Source organism: Xenopus laevis, chromosome 1L (assembly GCF_017654675.1).
Source record: "Xenopus laevis strain J_2021 chromosome 1L, Xenopus_laevis_v10.1, whole genome shotgun sequence".
Taxonomy (NCBI): Eukaryota; Metazoa; Chordata; class Amphibia; order Anura; family Pipidae; genus Xenopus; species Xenopus laevis.
In genome coordinates, this window is record NC_054371.1 from 149,788,185 (window position 1) to 149,809,596 (window position 21,412).

The 21,412-nt window shown below is 37.3% G+C and overlaps 1 protein-coding gene across 2 annotated transcripts in view; it reads right to left on the reverse strand.

The window, feature by feature from the left end:
- The window catches only part of LOC495229 (methylglutaconyl-CoA hydratase, mitochondrial), a 133,187-nt gene that overhangs the window by 85,453 nt on the left and 26,322 nt on the right, over nt 1–21,412 (reverse strand). For both annotated transcript variants that reach the window (XM_041564753.1, XM_018259303.2), the window contains exon 4: nt 12,230–12,316. In XM_041564753.1, the coding sequence (XP_041420687.1) occupies nt 12,230–12,316 (87 nt within the window). The remainder of the gene's footprint in view (nt 1–12,229; nt 12,317–21,412) is intronic.

The following is a 21,412-nucleotide window of genomic DNA, read 5'->3' on the forward strand; positions in this document are numbered from 1 at the left end:
AAGCTGATTTTTACCTAAAACGTATTTATGTTTAACATTATCTATTGGTTGAACTCTGAGACTTGTGGTCTGGTGTAATACTAACGCAATATATTTTATAGCTGATAAAGTAATAGTGTCCAACGTTTCCCACGCATTTGGACTAGCATTCAAGCTGGATTATATTAGAATAATGATGTTATAAAAATAAGTCTATGTCCCTTTGGTCAGGATCAGGGACTGTAAAAATTCCTTGGAGGACTGCATCTGTCCCGCAGATGAATAGCATTCATAAATGCTGTTCTTATTAATCGAATGGCGGAAAATGCTGAATGTAGACTGAATTTTTGACTGGCTTTGACAGGTGACACCATGTCACACAGTATGTTTATTAGTTTTACTGACACATCCACTTCTTTAACCACATGCAGAGAGCAAATAGTATTACCTGAAGCCAGACAATTTATTACAGCATTAGACATCCATCCATCAAGTGGCTGTGGTGTTAGCATCATAGGCTACAGCACAATTTTTATTTACATTGCAATTAAGCATTGTGGGTTTTGTTTCTAGGTGCTAAAATTATAGAAGATCTTGAGTTTATAGGATTAAAAGAGGTAGTCAAATATAGATTTTGTATAATAAAAGAGGAAATGTCTGTACTGTATTCATAAATAATACTGTTTTACATAATTTAAATTTAAACACTCTACATTTTTGACTGATCTATCTAAACCTCTGCTAAAGCCTTCAGTCTAAGCCATGTTCAACATCCCATCAGGACTGCTGAAAGCTTCCACATTTCCCCCCTTTATTTTAATTTTGTCTGCTAGAGTACTCTTGTTCTTCTCGGTTACTATACCTATCCTCTTACAGTTTAGGTATATTCCATGGTTTCCAATTAGGAGAATGCCTTTCCGTATCCCTCTATTGCCTGTGCCATAACAACTGTATACAAATATCTCAGTGCCCACTAAGCTACATAAGATATGGCTATATAAATACATAGTACGATACATGGAACAAGAGGTTGAAAAAGGCACATGTCCATGAAGTTTCTGAACTCTACAGAGTTTACCTGAATGTGAAATCTGGTTAACTATTAGTTGACCTACATGGCCCAGCACCATTCTAGCATGAAACGCACATTGGGTATCGGTTGCACCAACCACCAGGATTGAACTGGTTATGGATTGCCATTTGATCCAGCGAGTCAGCTGACCTAGCGATTATTGATGATCCTTGGCAAATTGGTTTACTATTTGATGCAGGGGACCTGTCATGTTCGGCTCCCTATATCCAGAACCCAAGCTAAGCTCCCTGGTCTTGGCTCTCACTTCTGCCTTTAACCGCCGCCTTTCACCTCGGGAGGAGCCCTCGGCTAATCGGATACCGCCAGGTCTTAATTGAGAGAGGAGCTAAGCTTAACGGTTCTGGACGAGCAAAGGGGCACGATTATTTCACCAGGATACTAGAAGGAAGAACACCACCAGGAACAGGCAGGCCAGACCAGCACAAACAGAGAATGTAGAAAAGTCGGAGAACAGGCAAAGGATCAGGATTGGAGAGATCAGCGTAGTCACAGACAGGCAGGTTCAGGATTGGAGAGGTCAGAGTAGTAAGCAGGCAGGCAAGGGTCAAAACATGGTAGATCAGATAGAATACTCAAAGAACTTTCTAAATAGAACCTAACAACGGGCAATATTATCAAACCAGACTTCCCCTTATATACATTTGAATTTGGCGTCACACGTCAGCGTCTCTGCGCCTTCAAGACACGGAAGTGCGTGCCGCGTACAACTTAGGGGTAGCCGGCCAAACCACCATGGTAAGGTTTTCTTACAGGACCATAATGCAGTATACAGTTACAAGTCTATATATAAGTGACCAGACACTAGGGGGCACATTTACTAAGGGTTGAATATCGAGGGTTAATTAACCCGCGATATTCGACCCTCAAAGTAAAATCCTTCGACTTCGAATATCTAAGTCAAAGGATTTACCTCAAATACTTGATCGAAAGATCGAAGGAAAAATGGAACGATTTGAAGGATCTTAATCCATTGATGTAAGGATTTTCCTTCGATCAAAAAAAGCTTAGAAACCTTATAGGAAAGGTCCCCATAGGCTAACATTGAAGCTCGGTAGGTTTAAAGTGGCGAAGTAGGTAGTCTAAATTTTTTTTAAAGAGACAGTACTTTGACTATCGAATGGTCGAATAGTCGAACGATTTTTAGTTCGAATCAAGTCGAAGGTCGTAGTAGCCTATTCAATGGTCAAAGTACCCCAAAAAAAACTTCTTTGGACTGGGCCTACCGGGTCTGCAGTCTCAGGGGCCCCCCACCCGCAAAGTCCTCTCTGCTGCCTCCCCTACCCCACCCTGATCCAATGAGACCGTTTGGAATTTTAGAGGTGTTCATATTTTTTGTTTTGCTAGCAATTGTACGAAAAAACTTGAATTTCTAGAGGTTTTAGAGATGTTCATATTTTTTATCCTAACATTCAGTGTTTTTTCCCATACTTTTTATAATCGTATTTTTTAAGAACTTTCGTGGCATTCATGGTTTTAGAGTTTAGAGTTTAATCATGGGTTCAAAATTCTCTAATAACACTACAATTCGACCTTTAATAAATGGGCCTCCCCGAGTGCATGTTTCCAGATCAAATTTGTACTAAGAGTAATTTCAGGAACATATTACTGCCTTAAATGATAAAATTTATGGTGTGGCTAAAGGGTCAACTTAGCATTGAATTAAAACATCACAAAGTTCTTGAATATAATTTGACTTATATTATTAAGGGTTTTGCAACATTTCCTGATGAATGATGTTTAAACATTGCAGATGGTATCTGGTGGGAAATTCATGCAGAAAGCACATGTACATTAGCATTTCTTGCCTAGATTGTTAAACAATAACAAGCATTTGGAGGGACATGCAGTCACTGGACCATATATCCTTTATGAGTCATGATTCTTCTTTGGGAAATTTGTTTTACACTCTTTTCTAGACAGTGTCACTTCTTTATAACTGAATCACAGGACAACAATTCACTATAGGTAAAACACTGCAAACTGTAATATCCTGATTTTTTTTAATTCTGGCAGTAGATTTAAATGGGGATCTGTCACCCAGACAAAAAGAGCTGTATAAGAAATGTAATTGTGCATAAAAAAAACATTATTTTTTTTTGTCTTTTCTCCTTTTCTTTATATTGATATGTTTTGTTCTCTATATGAAGCTGTGTAAGAAAATCAACAGCAAGAGCTAAGATGTTTACGTGTCTGTCTGGAAAAATATAAATAAAGAATTTAAAAAAAAAAATAACATCCATACATACCTATTACAAAGGTATTTAAAAATCTCAGCTGTCCCCATATCTATGCTTCAGGCAAGGGACAGGCAATTACTTTCAATTTCCATTCTGGTCTTCTTTGATTCATTGCCCTTCTCGCATTCCCCCTTCCTCCTCACTGCCTATATTTGTGGGCATGGGTATAAGGTCCCCCATTCATGCACAGAAACAAGATTTTAGTATGATGCAAAGCTTTCCTTTAAGGGGAACGCCACAAAAAACATAACTTAAGCTTTTTGAAAAGTAAACATAATTTAAAGCAACTTTGCAATATGCATCATTTAAAAAATATGCAGACTTTTCATGATTTTTAATGGTTTCTGACAGTTCCCTAAGCCAAGCCCCCTGGTCTCCTGCTGATCTCTCTGACTACTTTGCTGAGCTGTGTGACTGGCTGCCAGCTGTCCTTAGACTGCATCCTCCAAACCCCACAATTCCCTGCACGCATGATCTCAATAAGGAAAGGAACATCACAGTGCATATTTCTATGTTTTTGTTTTTTTTTGTTATTACAGTTTTGCTGATGAAGGTGAATTGCCCTTTAAGCTGTGAGTCTAACATTTCCCAAGGGACCTGTTATCTTATATTGTTACAATTATTTATTTGCTTATCTTGAAATTGTTACAAAAGTAACTTATCAGCTGCTGTGGCTGTTCTGGGCTCTCAGTGCAGAGAAAAACGGGACTTTCCAGTACAAATGAGGGACTGCAGGTTGAGCTGTCAAAAGAGGGACTGTCCCTCTAAAAACGGGACAGTTGGGAGGTATGCTGTTGCATACCTATAGCAATAGCAACCATTTAAACATCTTCAGCTATGCTCTTATTTTCACATGGGTAGAATAGAATGGTAGGAGAATCTTCAGCACCATGTTGTTATGCTGGTGCACTCCCATAACCTGTAGAATAGTATAGTATTAACTGTCCCCTGCCTGTACTCAACTCATACAAACTGCTGGAGGGGCACCGGCATTGTGTCACTGTATGTAGTACTGTATGAACTGTTCATCTTAGAGTGGTCCTGATAGGTATCCCTACCTGCCTGCCCTATGCTACCTGTTGAGTGTAAGCCTGGTAGGGTTTATTCTAGGGGTTTGTTAGCATTTGTAAATTTTGTTAGGGGCCCCTAAGGTGTTTAATCTTGTGCTGGGGCTGCTGTATTATCCACAGGGGAGTAGAAGGCATATGGAATTAAGGGTATGTTTTAATATGACTTACATTTTTCACATATCAGTGTTGAGTGATATCCCTGTAGTGAGCACCAGTCATTTGGTTTTTTTGTGTGCTGCCACCGTTAATGTGGACATGGTCTTAAAAGTTCTTGTGGTAAACACTTCCATTATCGTCCCTCCACCATGTAGGCCAGAACAATTCCAGCCCTCAGTACCACAGAAGTTGGACAGCACTGTCTTAAGGTATAAAGATCCAAATTGTGGAAAGATCTTGTATCCGAAAAAAACTCCAAGTCCCAAGCATTGTGTATAACAGGTCCCATACATGTATCATCACTTCTCTGTAAATTTTTCTAACATTACATATTTTAGATATGCAGTTGTTTCTGTTGACCTCCTATCTCAATAATTTTTCCTATTACAGATAGTTTCAGTTCAGTTTAGTTCAGTAATAACGCATGACAGAACTTCTTTATATGAGAGAAAAGTATGATCTATGAAAGTACAAAAGTGGTGGTGTAATTACTGTCATTTACACATTATTTTGATGATCCCCATAAAAACTATTCTTTTTCCATAGCCGTTAGCACCATTACATACCCATGTCCCTTTATAAACCATGCTTGCCCCCACTTTCTGGTAAACCTCTTTTTCTGGTTGTGTGACGCTGTCTGACATAAAACAACATGGCTTGGAGGAATGCACAATTATGTGTGAGTAAGGTAGTGCAGAATGCTTCAGACTTTACCTAAATTTGAAAGCATATGGCCAATTTCCTTTAAAAACCACAAATGCACTGTCAGGTTATTTGGGGGGCTAAGAAGCAATGTCCTTTGGGGCTAAGAAGCACAAAGTATCAGCTGGACTCATGCCAGGGCTCTAAATGAACTGCTCATGAACATCAACCTTGTTTGTACCTTAGAGAATTCAGTGCAGCTTGACTGTGTAATTCTAGTTAATGTCATGTGAAATGTGAACTCTGTCCTAGCTTCACATTTCTTGCATAGAGGAGCAGAATTTTTTTTTTCATCATTTATTTCCCCTTCTATGCAGACAGATCCAGGAAGGTTGTGCTCTTGTACAAATATACGGTCATATCAAAAAGTTTTGGAACCCCTTTCAGTTTGCATAATAATTCATTTTCAACAAAAAAGATAATATAGGTATGTCTTTCATTTCCCATGAACAATTGAGTATTGGGGTGTTTTCTGAACAAAGATTTTTAGTGAAGCAGTATTCAGTTGTATGAACTTAAATCAAATGTGAAAAACTGGCTGTACAAAAATGTGGGTACCCTTGTAATTTTGTTAATTTGAATGCATGTAAATGCTCAATACTGATTACAGGCAACACCAAATTGGTTGGATTAGCTCATTAAGTCTTGAATTTAGGCAGGTGTGTCTAATAATGAGGTGTTTAAGGTGGCCAATTGCAAGTTGTGTTTCTGTTTGACTCTCCTCTGAAGAGTGACAGCATGGGATCCTCAAAGTAACAAACGAAGATTGTTCAGTATCATGGTTTAGGGGAAGGCTACAGAAGAGGTTTAAACTGTCAGTTTCAACTGGAAGAAATGTAATCAGGAAATGGAAGGCCACAGGCACAGTTGCTGTAAAACCCAGGTCTGGCAGGCCAAGAAAAATGGCATATGCGGAGTATTGTGAGAATGGTTACAGTCAACCCAAAGATCCCCTCCAAAGACCTGCAAGAACATCTTGCTGCAGATAGTGTATCTGTACATTTTTCTACAATTCTGTGCAATTTGCACAAAGAACATCTGTATAACAGGGTGATGAGAAAAAAGCCCTTTCTGCACTCACGCCACAAACAGAGTCACTTGTTGTATGCAAAAGCTTATTTAGACAAGTCACAGTCATTTTGGAACAAAGTGCTTTGGACTGATGAGACAAAAAATTTAGTTATTTGGCCATAACAAAAAGCGCTTTGCATGGCGGAAGAAGAACACCTCATTCCAAGAAAAACATCTGCTACCTACTGTCAAATTTGGTGGAGGTTCCATCATGCTGTGGGGCTGTGTGGTTAGTTCAGGGACTTGGGCCCTTATTAAAGTTGAGGGTCGGATGAATTCAACCCAATATCAACAAATTCTTCAGGATAATGCTCAAGTAGAAGTTGAAGATACGCAGAGGTTGGATATTCCAACATGACAATGACCCTAAACACACTTTTTCAGCGGGAGAAGTACAATATTCTGGAACGGACGTCACAGTCCCCCAACTTGAATTTTATCGAAAATCTATGGGATGATTTGAAGCCGGCTGTCCATGCTCGGCAGCCATCAAATTTAACTAAACTGGAGAGATTTTGTATGGACGAATGGTCAAAAATAAAGCCATCCAGAATCCAGACACTCATCAAAGGCTATAGGAGGCGTCTAGAGGCTGTTACATTTGCAAAAGGAGGCTCAACTAAGTATTGAGTAATATCTCTGTTGGGGTGCCCAAATTTATGCACCTGTCTAATTTGGTTATGATGCATATTACATATTTTCTGTTAACCCAATAAATTTTATGTCACTGCTGAAATACTACTTTTTCCATAGGCATGTTATATATTAAAAGGAAGTTGCTATGCAATGATAAACAAAACTCCAAAGAATTAAGAGGGGTTCCCAAACTTTTTCATATGAATGTAGATATATTACAATTGTCTGCAGATGTGTGCATTATCTGTTTCTATATAAGCAACGTTAAGATGATATTACTGCTAAGCCAATGTACTGCCACTGTCATACCACTGTACTACTGGCTTGGCTGCAAGATAACGCTGTGGCAACCTCCCTATGATAATGACTAGCAAGACATGTAATAATACATTCAGGCCTATACACATGGGTAAACATATGCATTTGTGAATGACATAATACTCAAAGTGTTAGCTCAACAATCCATATTATAAAGCATATTATACACAATGAATTTTAGATTATTATCTGCACAAAAATGCCCATGAAAGCAAATTACTGGACAAGTCGGCAGCAATCAAATATACAATAAGCATTGTGCTCTTACTATTCTAAAAGTGTGTGATGAAATGTTATGAAATCAATTACATTTTTGGGGGGGTGAAGGATATATATAATGGATGGACAGAATTTTTTCTGGTTCTGGTTAGTATTCTGCGTGAAATTTCAGATGAAAATGCAAAAGCGATGAGAAAAAAATATATGGACGCTGAATAATTTTACAGTGTTCTAATGCAACGAAAATGACAAAGTGAATAATTTACCTTCACAAACCACTGAAGGTATTTTGAATGATGTAGCATGGCAACCAAACAGTATGTGTACAAATAATAATAAAAACCTGCCAAGGAACAAGCTGCTGCTAATGGCAACATTAATCAGAAAGGCTGCTGCATCTGCACTGCATTACTATATCAAAGTAAATAAACATACGCACTCATGTTTTACGCATTATAAGCTTCAGGGTTCTTTTGTGGTCACAGATATCAAGGGGGAGACAGAAAAAAAGCTAAAATTGAATGCAATATCACTGTTCAACCCAGGACAAAACTAAGGGTTGTGATTTCTGTTTCGGTTCACAAAAGGACATTGCGTGCAGAGTATATATAGCATGCTGTAATATCAGATACAACAAACCACATATATACCCATGAAAGCATTATTCAAATACATTCCAATTTATGCAATGTGTTTGTCTGAGTGTGTCTCGCGAAAACACTATTCCTTTTTTGATTGTTGCCTCTTCTCAGACACATGAAGCAAACTGGGGGCTCATTTACACTGGACAACATTATACTAGTAACCGTAACCTATAGCAACCAATTCTCTTTGACTGGTCTACTGCAGGTAGAATAATGAAAGAAACGCTTTGATTTGTTGCTATTGGTTACTGCACGGGTGCCTAGTCATGTGCAACATGTCACTTTGTGAAAATCGTCTGTATAAAATATTCATTAAACTTGAGATGAAAATATGCATTCATGTGAGAATTTGAAGAATCAATGAAATGCAATTTTAAATTCTAACATCACAATCTGACATACAATGTATAAACGAACCAGTCCGATCTCCAGTTTCCAACTACTGGTATGTGATCCGTTATCCAGAAACCAGTTATCTCCCATAGACTCCATTTTATCCAAATAATCAAAATTTGATTACTGATGAATTCATGTTTCTTTGTAATAATAAAACAGTACCTAGTACTTGATCCAAACTAAGATATAATTAATCATTATTGGAAGCAAAACCAGCCTATTGGGTTTCTTTAATGTTTACATGATTTTCTAGAAGACTTAAGGTACGAAGATCCAAATTACATGAAGCATTCTGGATAACAGGTCTCGTATGCCTATATCAGCCACTCTATTGCTTCAGTTGTTGTTTCTAGTTAGAATTTCTGCCCAGTTCAGACTACCCTCCCCGCTTTCAGACATTTTTTTTCCTTATGAAATATGTCAGCTGAATGCTTGTTGTTATATGGTTCATTAGCTATTTTTATTCTATTAGTAACAAGTGTTACAACACTGAATAAGCAAGATATCTATCCCTGAGCATGACAGAAATGTGCGAGACAGAATAAATATAAGAGAGAAGAGCTGCAAAATCCATGCGTTAGACGAGTAACATAGTGAAGTTGAAACTATCAAGAAAAGCAAAAAACTAAAATATGAAAAAGACGCATTGAGAATTTATCAGACTTTAGTTAAACTACGTGCAACCTTTTGGGCCAACTGATTAGTGTTTTGGAGCTCCCTTAACTGCAATATGTCTCTATGATCTAAGATAGAGCACAGGTTCCTGCATCAATTCAGGGACAAAGGAAGGCAGTGTCCAAAGTGGAAAAAAATGGCCAGTTATGTACATTTCTTGCAGTTTGCACACTATCTTTTCTATAAATAGAACAATTCTCCGGCTTATTTCTGCTTCTGGTCGAAAAGCTACAATGTTATTGTTACTTTTTATTATTTATCTTTCTGTTCCGGCCCTCCCCCATTCTTCTTCCAGTCTGTCATTCAACCAGCGCCTGGTTACCAGGGTAAATTAGACCTTAGCAACTAGACACCTGCTGAAATTCCGAACTGGAGAGCTGCTGAATAAAAAGTTCTTATTATTATTCAATTATTCAAAAAATAAAACAATCATCTTTCCTATTAAAAGTTACCCAAACTAAGATACGGCTCCCAGATCTAAATTGACCCGTACTTACTGCCCACATATAAGGCACTAGTTTTTTGAAAGTCTCAGCTTGCGCCGGCTAACTAAATAATCAATTTTCTTAAAATCAGCCATTAAATCAACTCAAAGGTCATAACATTGCAGCATGTTATAAGGGGATGTGGCAATTCCAAGAAAACTGCAAAAACATTTTTGTTAAGACAATGAAATGCTGACACTATTACTGTCTCCTCAGTACTTACACATATGACCTTTGTTAAGCACAGATGCTCAAGGTCACTGTGCTGCTCTCCAGGCAGTGGAACTTACAACAAGGAGGACTTAATCATCATATGCGCCTGAAAAACTCTTATATAAAGGGACCTCCAGTGCTACAACCTATAAAAGAAATGTATGTGATTGAATATGTATGATTTTTTCACTGCCATAATCTTTAATGACTAATTGAAACCTAAATAAATAGATAAATGGGGATTCAGATACTATTTTAATATTAATTTTCTATTTAAATGCCTCTCGCATTGTTACATTATTTACTTGACATGGCAAGATACAGACTGTATGACATTTCTTGGTTTGCCTTCTGCATTTTGTATTATGTTTTATCTACTGCAAAAACTGTTGGTCCAGGCCAGATTACCTGGGTTCTATGAACACTTTGCTAACATATCAGATACTATAAAATCCACTATCAAAACTGAAAAAATGGAGACTTTTGTGTTTAGAAATTCATGACTTTCCTGAGACAAACTGAATGGCTATAAAAACCCCACATGCTGAACAAAAATGAGATGTGGCATTCTAACACTGCTAACTAAAACAAGTAATAACTTGATAATCCGTTATCCGGAAACCATTTATCCAGAAAGCTCTGAGTTACGGAATGGATGTCTCCCATAGACTACATTTTATCCAAAATCCAAATTTTAAAAAGCGGATGTATTTTTCTCGTAATAATAGAACAGTATCTTGTACTTGATCTCAACTAAGATAATCCTTATTGGAATCAAAACCAGCTTATTGGGTTTATTTAACGTTTACATGATTTTCTAGTAGACTTAAGATATGAAGATTCAAATTATGGAAATATTCGTTAGCTGGAAAACCACAGGTCTCGAGCATCCTGGATAACAGGTCCCATACCAGTACTCCAAGGAAACACTATGTAGCAAATAGGAGGCCATAAGTGATCATTTACTTTGCAAAAGAATAACAGTAATATTTTGGAGCTGCAAACAATATAAAATTATTCTATGTCAGGTAAAGAAATGTGAATGATTCTCTTATATATTTCACATCAATGCACATGCACTTTAATAACACATTAATATTAACAATAATATACGTCACTAATACACGTCAGAATTTTTTTTTTATCTACTATGTAACTCTTTCCTTTTTCTTTCTACTGTAATTCTTATTTTATGGTCGGACTTTACTTTGCTTTGCACAGCAACAAGCATTTCACTACATGTCGTACTTTGTATGTTGTGTATGTGACAAATTAAATTTGAATTTGAATTTCAATTGAATTTATACATTATCTTATTAATGTTAGAAGTACACATGGATAAATTCTATTTTCACCTTAACAATAAATTGAGTTTCTTTAGTGTTAGTTACTTTCTTTTGTTGGTGAAGCAAACATGAATGGAAGTTCAGGACCACATGACAAACACATCATGAAATACGTGTCATTTAATTTTCCTATCATCAGAAAGCTACAGATTATTTTAAGCAAATAATTCTCATTTTTAGAAGACGATTTCCTTTTTCTCTGTAATAATAAAAATTACCTAGTACGTGATGATTACTAAGCAGCATGAATCCATATAGGCGAAAACACAATCCTATCGGGTTTATTTAATGTTTAAATTATTTTTAGCAGATTTAAGGTATGGTAATGCAAATTATGAAAATATTCCATATCCCCCAGGTCCCAATAAATTCTTATTACAGATCCTATACCTGTATAAAGTATTTGTATATAGTATATTTAAATACACTGCAAACTGAAACAGAAATAAAAATATAAAATACAAAAATATTTTTATCATCAGGTGGATGAAGCTATACAGGTCTAGTTTTTTTTAAAAAAAAAATTGAATTAGATTTTCGAAATTTATCATACTTTGGCCCTTTAAGAATTCAAATTCGACTACTTGCTACCTAAAACCTGACGAATTACTGTAAGTCAAAGGGGCACATTTACTAAAGGGCGAAGGGACTAGCACTTGCGATGATTTGCCAGCGTGACGTAATTTTATTACTTTGCCGATTTACTAACGGGCCCAGCGCCACTTCGATAGCGAAGGAGATAGACATAAACGTTGCTTCGCACTCTAACGCCAGACGAATTTTCGGTCTGGCGAATGGACGTACTGTAACTCCACAAGTTCACAAAAAGATGCGGATTTTACTGAACGTTACCTCTTTCGCCAGACTTGCCTTCGCCAGCTCAGACCAGACGAAGTGCAATGGAGTACACTTTGGGACTTAGAAAATTTTTCTAATATATATATAAATTACTGTAACCACATTTTAATGCAGGATGAGTGACAACTTACCAAATTCATTCATAAGAGCTCGAGCTTTTGTTACAAAAGGTCCAACCTCACTTGGGTGCATTTTTGCTCTTTCTTTTAGATCAGCTCCTGAAAGTGAAATACATCCAACAATAAATAGCTGTATACTAAATCCATAAAATCTGGCATAGAATTGTATCATCCTTTTTTTCAGAAAAAAGCAGAAAATAGTTTGTATGCTATAGATGTGCAAGTCTGTGCAAGTATATGTGAGACTGAAATCTAGGTAGTACTGGTACAGGTAAGATGGTAGTTTGGCACTGCTATAAACGTTCCCTAGGCTGGTGGAATTTTATTTTTTGAAGAGGAGGGCCAGCACAGGGGATACATTTAGCAATTTAATTAATTGGGGGTGCCAAACATATCAGCACATACCCCAATAAATTAGGGAAACCTCCTTCTTTAAGATTATATTTTGCAAACCAATTTATATATCCAAATGCATAGGATTAATCTATATTAAATCTCATCTGCTGCTTAAATTGGCCTCGACTCACCTCTGAACTCAACTTCTTTTTTTGTGGAAAGTCCTAAAAAAGGTGATCTTCTTATTCTCATGAGCAACACCAAACAAGAATTAGTATGGGAAAACATTCCGTCTTTATTTTATTCACCAGATGGTGGATATCTCTTAAATAGTTTCCAGACTTGTTTAAAAGATTTGAAATAATTTCTGCGATATACCAGGCATGAAAGTTTGGATCTGTATGTGGATTTTGGGGAAGGGTGAGGTGGTAAATTAATTCAATAAATAGAGGAATAATTTTCTTCTTCAGACAGGGATAGCCATGATCTAATATTTCTGCTAGTATGTAACATTTAAACACTACTACAAAATACTGCCAAACATTTTTAGTCATGAGCCAAGGCCTGATGGCTGACTTTACTCGAGTGTACAAATATATAGCTAGACATCTACATAAATACATATTTATAGCATGGATTAGTGTTTTAGCAGTCACTTGTTAAACAAAGGGGTGAATATTGGCAATATTTGCAATATTGCAAAGAAAAAAGGCATTGTCAATATGATTTGAGAAGGAGATGGGACTGGTCAAAGACAACCCCCAGGCACAAATAACCGGGTTAATGCACATGCCATCACTAGTAATTGTAAAAGGAGGAGAATGGTTAAGGTTGAGTGGTAAGCCCATGAACTCTGTTTTAGCTAGGATGAGTTTGAGGTGGCGTTGGTTCATCCAGTAGGAGATATTTGTTTCAAATGTAGGTCATCTGTGAATTACTATAATACAAGCTTATTTGCAGAAATGCTCTTTTTCAGGGATTTTTGCTTAAGTGTTTTTTCCTATTGATAGCTTTTAGTGCATCTTCTAATTGTATAATAGGGAATAAAACAACGCAAAAGTCCCTTTAAATGAGTGGAAATAATTGTATCTACTTCAAGTGAGAAGTACTTTTTTCCTTGTTATAAGAAAATCACTGCTTGAAGGAAATTAGTTCTTGTGCATTCTAATTTTAAAGTACAGCAGTAATTCACAACATGAAAAACGCAAAACATATGACATTGCCTGTGCTATTTATTTTAGTAATCTCGCTCCTGACAGTTTTGTTATTGTTTCAGTAGTATTCCAAATTTTTCTCTATTGTAACATCATAACTATTGCATGTATGTTTTTTATGCTAAAAAAATACATTACTCATGGACAATTTACTGTTTTACTCAAGTAAAAAGCCTTACCATCTGTATGAGGTTTTCCTTTCAAACTTTTTCTAAATGTATTATGTGGGGTTAAAACTCTACCTGTTTGGCCATAGCTAAATACAAAACTAGGTGGGATCAGTGTTTTAGATGGGAATATATAGATACTCCTAAAACCCTACTTAAAAAAACACTTTTAATACATGATTATTGAAATTGAATAAAACAGCTCATATGTAAAACCCTGCTTTACGTAAACAAACCATTTTCATAATAATATACATTTCTAGTAGCATGTGCCATTGGGTAATCATAAATAGAAAATTGCCATTTTAAAAAATAAGGGCCGCCCCCTGGGATCGTACGATTCACTGTGCACACAAACCAAACAAACTATACTGCTTAGGTCACATGAACCAATTAACAGAGTTGTGTCTTTTGCTTCAACACTTCTTCCTGCTACAGTTACAGATGCAGTATTTCTGGTCAGGTGATTTCTGAGGCAGCAAAGAGACCATCAAAAAATGGGGGATCACGGCAAGAGATGTAAAAGGGCAATATTTACTTAAATATAAATATATTCCAGTTTGTTAAGATTCTTTAATATGCCACTTAATATGATATAAACTATCTGTTGCTTAAGTATTCATTTTGGGGTATAGTTTCCTTTAAAGGGATTGTTCACCTTCCAACACTTCTTCATTTCAGTTGGTTTCATACAGTTCACCAGAAATAAAGACTTTTTCCAGTTACTTTCTATTTTCTATGTGTGACCGTTCCTCTAATATTGAAGTGTAAATCTAATTTTTCACCTTTCTAAAGCAGGTCTGGGAGCGGGGGTCGCCGACCCTCTAAACCAGTTGCCCCCAACCAGTAGCTCGTGAGCAACATGCTGCCCTCCGACCCCTTGGATGTTGCTCCCCACAGCCTCAAAGCAGGTGCTTATTTTTGATTTTAAGGCTTAGAGGCAACTTTTGGTTGCATAAAAACTAGGTGTGCTGCCAAACAGAGGCCCCTGTAGACTGCCAGTCTTCATGGAGGCTACTAAATGGTCACAACAATTATTTGGCACCTCCATTTTTCATGCTTGTGTTGGTCCCCAACTTCTTTTACATCTGAATGTTGCTCACAGGTAGAAAAGGTTGGGGATCCCTGCTCTAAATTGATACATTAATTTGATACATTTCTTATATTTGTCCCTGCTGAGCAGAATCCCTGAGTTTCATGTAGGGTAAGAACACACTGGAAGATTTGTCGCCCGCAGTTATCCCGAAAAATTCCAAAAGTTTTTTTGAATGTCTACATCAAGCTTTGATGAGCTGCTGACCATTTTAAAGCCAGGTCTGTGTCGTGCCCACACATTGATGCGGGATCCGAGGAACGACTGTGCCTAACACCAAGGTTTGTGTGTGTTATTTTTATGAATGTGGGCATTTTAGAATAAAAGAGGCCCTTTATTTTCTGGAACATAGATGTATGTATACTGGTATGGGCACGTGTCTGGTATGTGGGCATTAAAAGTATATATATATATATATATATATATATATATATATATATATATATATATATATATATAGATATATAGATAGATATATAGATATATAGATATATATATATGTATATATGTATCTGGGCATTTTAGAATTATGCTGGCTCTTTATCTCTGATGTATTTATGTATACTGGTAGGGGCATATGGGTATATATATGTAGGTATATGCATGTGACTGGTATATGGACATTTAAATGTGTATATAAATATATAGGTGTATAAAATTAGATATATATGCATAGGTATATAATATGGTCATTTAGCAATAATACATACTAATATTTTAAGTACACCTTTTGTTTTTCTTTTAGATTTTTAGCAACTGGACAGTCGTTTTCCTCTTTATATTTTCAATTCCTTATTGGTCGAACCACTATTGGAAAAATTGTTAGAGAAACATGTTTATGTGGTCTGAGCTGCAAAGACTTGTTATGCCAGTCCCAGATGAAAATGCATGGATGCGCTATTTTCCTAATTGTTTGGGTGCCTTGGATGGAAAACACATCCGAATTATGATGGATCAAAATACTTTAATTATAAAAAATACTTTTCCATCATTCTTCTGGCTGTTGTCGATGCAAATTATTGCTTTTCTCTAATTGATGTTGGAGCCTATGGAAGCACCGGCGATGCTAGTGCTTTCAGGAATTCATCATTGGGACGCCGACTCTCAGAAGGGGCACTTCGACTACCTCCTCCGAAACCATAGCCTGGGACTGCTGCACCTTGTATGTCTTATGTTTTTGTGGGTGATTGGGCTTTGGCCTTACTGAAAATATAATGAGGCCATACCCAGGGTCACAAAGGGCCATTCATAAACAGGTTTTCAACTACAGATTATCAAGAGCAAACAATATGGATGGAGTGGTGGAGTGTGCTTTTGGTATTCTGTCAAACAAATGGTGTGCATTCCATACTGTTATAAAACTGGAACCAGATTTTGTAGACATTATAATAAGCCTGTTGTGTCTTACACAACTTTGTTTGACTTCTGGGATGGCTATAATTACCAAAACACCCTGACTGATGATATGCCAGACATTGATTGGGCACCTGTTAGAGGTCCTACATGGGGGATAAGAGTGAGAGATCAATTTGCTAATTACTTTATGTCCCCAGATGGAGCTATACCATGGCAGTTGAACCGCATAGTCTTTGATAGGAGGAGGGGGGGACTCTGCCAATTGCCCAGTTAGTAATAATAATATGACAATAAGTCTATTTAATATCCAGGTGTCCCTTTGAATATTTGAATGAATCTACATCAACTGAAATCTTCATGCAGCAATAACTATAGCAAAAACACTAGTATAAATAGAATATGTATATAATCGGCGCAGGCGACACGGCGCAGCGTAACATCACGTACCTGCCTTTATAGGTGGTGCTTCATATACCCAGCATCCGAGTGTTTTCTCTGCGTGTTGTCTCAGCGTCTTCCCTCAAGCGTTTGAAAAAATGGTGTTCCCGCCTCGACCTATATTGGCATCCTTACGTGTATGCGTCATTACACTCGCGTAAGAATTTGAATACTATTGCGGCTACTTATCTGTATGTGTGTGCGCGTCTAGGAGATTTCAGTACTTTTCTATGTACATGCTATTTCTGACAAATCGCTCGAAAAAGAGTCTCAGTGTGTTTTGGAGCTACAGACAATTCCAAATCGCACTGTGTACATAGTAGCTGGCATCTTTCATTTGGTTGCATGTTGAGACAAAAGATCAAATTGTCGCCGCAAACGCTTTTTAAAAACGCGAGGGGACAAATCTTCCAGTGTGTCCTTATCCTAAAGGTGGTGGTTAGCATAAATACAATAGCTGCTAATATTTCATAGATACTGCTGAGAAATGTATCAACTAAATGTTGAAAAATTGTAACAGTTTAGAGTCTGCACCTGAATTAATGAGCTGCCAGACTCAAACACCAGAGACAGGAACATTCAACTTTAAACTTAGATTTTTGAAAAACGGTAAAAAATAAAAAATGGAATGCAACTGAAAAAAGTCTTTATTTCTGGAGAACAGTCTGAAAACAACGCAACTGAAAAAGTGTTTGGAAGGTGAACAACCCCTTTAAGTCTAATAAAAATCATTTATACATTAAATAAACCTAACAGGTTTTGCCACCAATATGGAATCATGCAGCTTAGTCGGGATCAAGTATATGCTACTGTTTCATTATTACAGAGAAACGGGGAATCATTTTTAAAAATCTGGATTATTTGGATAAAATGGAGTCTATGGGAGACGGCCTTCCAGATGAGCATAAATTCACATCAGCTTTTTATATGAGCTATAAAGTTCATTCTTCTGTAAGGGTCAATCAAGTACAATAAACATTATTAAATCTCTGCCTTAAATTTGGAGAAGGGGCAAATAGGGTAATGCATCTAAGATCTGAAAGATCTTTCAAACTTGCCTTTTCGTCAAGTTAAGAAAAAATAAACTAAAAACAAAAAGTCCGAGACCGAGAATGAAAAAGGATGAACAATGCACTTGGAACATTATCAGACAATAAATGAAACAATATGCCTTAGGCCAAGGCCTTCAACAAAAGCAGCAACTTTCTTCCCCTTCTGTGAAACATCACTACAGAGAAACTAGAAGACAAACCCCTTATCTTTCTGAATGCTTTGCATTCGGGGTACATTAATACAAATTTTTCTATTTTTCTTTTCAACACACTGACTGACAGGGACATTTTTATAAGAGCTGCTGAAAAACTGGAATGTAGAGCATAGATATAAAGCAAAACAAGCCTTGGCTGAGCAAGTAAACAACACAGCTGAAGCGAGCTCTTCACTCTACACACCGGCTTTCAATACAAACACACACCTATCTAGCAAGATACTTTCTAAAAGAACCTACTGCCACCGAGTAAAAATGTGTTTTTCTGATAAGTACATATGCATCACGAATTCCCCAGTTTACTGCACGTAGGCAGATTTTAGCAGGAGACTTTATAATGAGAACCATATATCACTTTAGTTTACATAACTTGGGATTTATTAGAGTTTCAGTACACTGTTCTGCTGAGAAGTTTAGGCAGTCATATTAGTCACAGCGATGATTTATTGCAAGTTGTAAACACTTTCAGGGTATTTAGAGCGGAATCTCTTTTCAGCTATTATTGACTTGATGCTCTTATCCTGTGTATTTGCATTTTATTTTCCTTGAATGCTAATTTTTCTAAAGTGCTGGATTTAAAGTTAGTGCTTTTAAAAAGAAATTTTGGAAACAATTTAAGGTTTTTGGAAAAAAAATAACAATGTGTGCCGCAAGTGAAGTTTTGGAAGTTGCTTTATTTTACAAGTCAACAGAGAAATAAAACAGTTTAAAGGAGAATTCAACCTGTTATAAAGAAAACCCTCCCTCCTCCCCCAAGCCTACCTGCCCCCTGGCAAATGCCTCTAATTTTTTACTCATCCCTCTGTGCAGATTCTGGCCTTGGAGTTCATGGCAGCCACCTTCTTCTTCTCTGGTAATCTTCGTGTCTTCACTGCATTTTTGGTGCATGCGCAGTGGGAGTGAATTTCCGTTTCCGAACAACTGCGCATTCAAAAAATAATTTCGGAAACTTTCGTCGCATGCGCAGTGGTTCGGGACCAGAAATGCACTCAAACTGCGCATGCGCCAAAATTTCCGAAAAACACCAAAGAAAGATGATGGCGTCCATGAACTCCGAGGCCAGAATCTGCACGGAGGGGTGAGTAAAAAATTAGGGGCATTTGACGGGGGGGGGCAGGTAGGCTGGGGGTAGGAGGGAGAGGGGTCTACCCAGGGTAGTGGGGAGGCTTTTTTTATTACAAGTTGAATTCTCCTTTAACACTTTAAGAGCCACAGAACGTAGAATCTACATTCTGTGGATAAAAGTACCTAAGTTCCACAGAACAACGATTCTATATTCTGCAGCATTTTCTGGGCGGGGGAGCGGATGAGCAGATTTTAAAGAAAATGAGTGAGGTTATGCTAGACAATCAGGCCTGGTTTACTCCAACTCATTCCATAGCTGTTCAGTTAGATTGAGGATACTGTACTGCACAGACCAGTCAAGTTTTCCACTCCCATCTTAGCAAACCAATTATACAAACATCCTTTTTGGAGGAATGTAGTAAAATATGCAAAGTCTAAACAGGCTTAGTAACTGATAGGTGACTTGATTATTCATGTACACATCAATCGTTATGGCGGCGCACTCTGGAGTCCACTTCAGAAAAATTGCTCGTTCTCAGATTGTAACTAAAATAATTTTCTTTATTCAAACATCTTGATACACTGAAAATACAACGCCATGAGATCTGATGCATTTCGTGTCACTGCACTTCCCCGTTGGTACACATGTTATTCAAACCCCATATGGTCCACCCATATAATTAACGTGTTAACCCACTAAACACATTGAATTAAAATACAAAAAATTATTAATTACATATCAGGATTGGTTACCATGGACTTGAGATTGATAAAGTGATCCCCCGGTGTAGCGTTGGATATATGTATATATATTTGAGCAGTGGACTTGATTATTCATGACTTGAACTATAACAAACTTTTCAACCTTTTATTAGATACTGACAGAAAAAATGACCCTCCCAAGCTGTTGGCATGTGGATTTACTATTTAATCAACCTCATATAATCCATTTACTTAAAGGAACAGTAACATCAAAAAACGAAAGTGTTTTAAAGTAATACAAATATAATGCAGTGTTGCCCTGCACTGGTAAAACTGGTGTATTTGCTTCTGAAACACTACTATTGTTTATATAAATAAGCAACAGTAAATGCTATTTTCATTACTTTAAAACACTTTAATTTTTTGGTGTTACTATTCCTGTCAGCACCCTAAATTCAGAACCGATGCTAAGCACCCTGTTCTCAGCTCTTGCTTCCGCCTTTAACAGCCGCCTTTCACCTCAGGAGGAGCCCTCAGCTAATCGGATGCCGCCAGGTCTTATTAAGAGAGGTGCAAAGCGAAGGGTTCTGATCGAGCTAAGGGGCACGACGGTAATGCAAAGTCTTTTGGGCAGAAGGTCACGGTACAAGGCGTAGACAGAAAGCGTAATCAGATCAGGCCCGGGTCAGGGCAGGCAGAGTTTAAACGGAGCCAGGCAGGCAAGGGTCAAACCAGGAGATGAATCAGAAGGGATTCGGTATAAGCAAAGTCAGTTACCAGGCAAGGGTCAGGATACAGAGGTCAGGATCGTCAGAAGCAGGCAGGGGTCACAACAGGGAATCAGATTAACAGACAGCAAAACAGCACAGAAGCACCAGGAACAAGATCCTATAACGGGCAATGATCACAAGCCCAAATGCACCTTTTAAACATTTTGAATTTTGTGCACCTGTGACTATATATTGAGAGGAGGCGTGCCGACACGCGCCCTTAGGAACCGGCGCATCAGAGGAGCAAGACCGACGAGGTGGGCGTCCCCGAGAGTAATCCTCACAATTCCTTTAAGAAAATGTGTGGTTATGTGTAAAAACAGGTTTGCCCAATAAACATCACATACCTAGATGCTGTCATTTAATTTCTGTACAGCGAATCCCATTCATGCCTTTTCAGTACATAAAATCTGATGTTTTACGCAATGCGGCTAATTGCAGATTGAAGCAAAAAAGAGAGAGGGTTGAACAGAGAAAAATCTAGCTTGACCCTTATTGATTGTTAAGGCAATCTAAGAGCTAATGTAAATTAATTGATCTTAAAGCTCTCCCTTATAAGGGAAAAACACATCACTTAAGAAATAGTTTGTGCAAGCAATTATTATAATGTGCAGTTGAGAAAAGTGCAATCTAACAGTTCCACAGTCTGTAATGCATGAACAGAGAAATTAGCCTTCTTCTGTTTAAAGTGGAAGTAACATTTTTTTGATGGAATATTAAGGTAGAGCCAATGGAATTTGTAGGTGCTTTATAAATACATATTATTAATAATAGTAACATTCGTTTA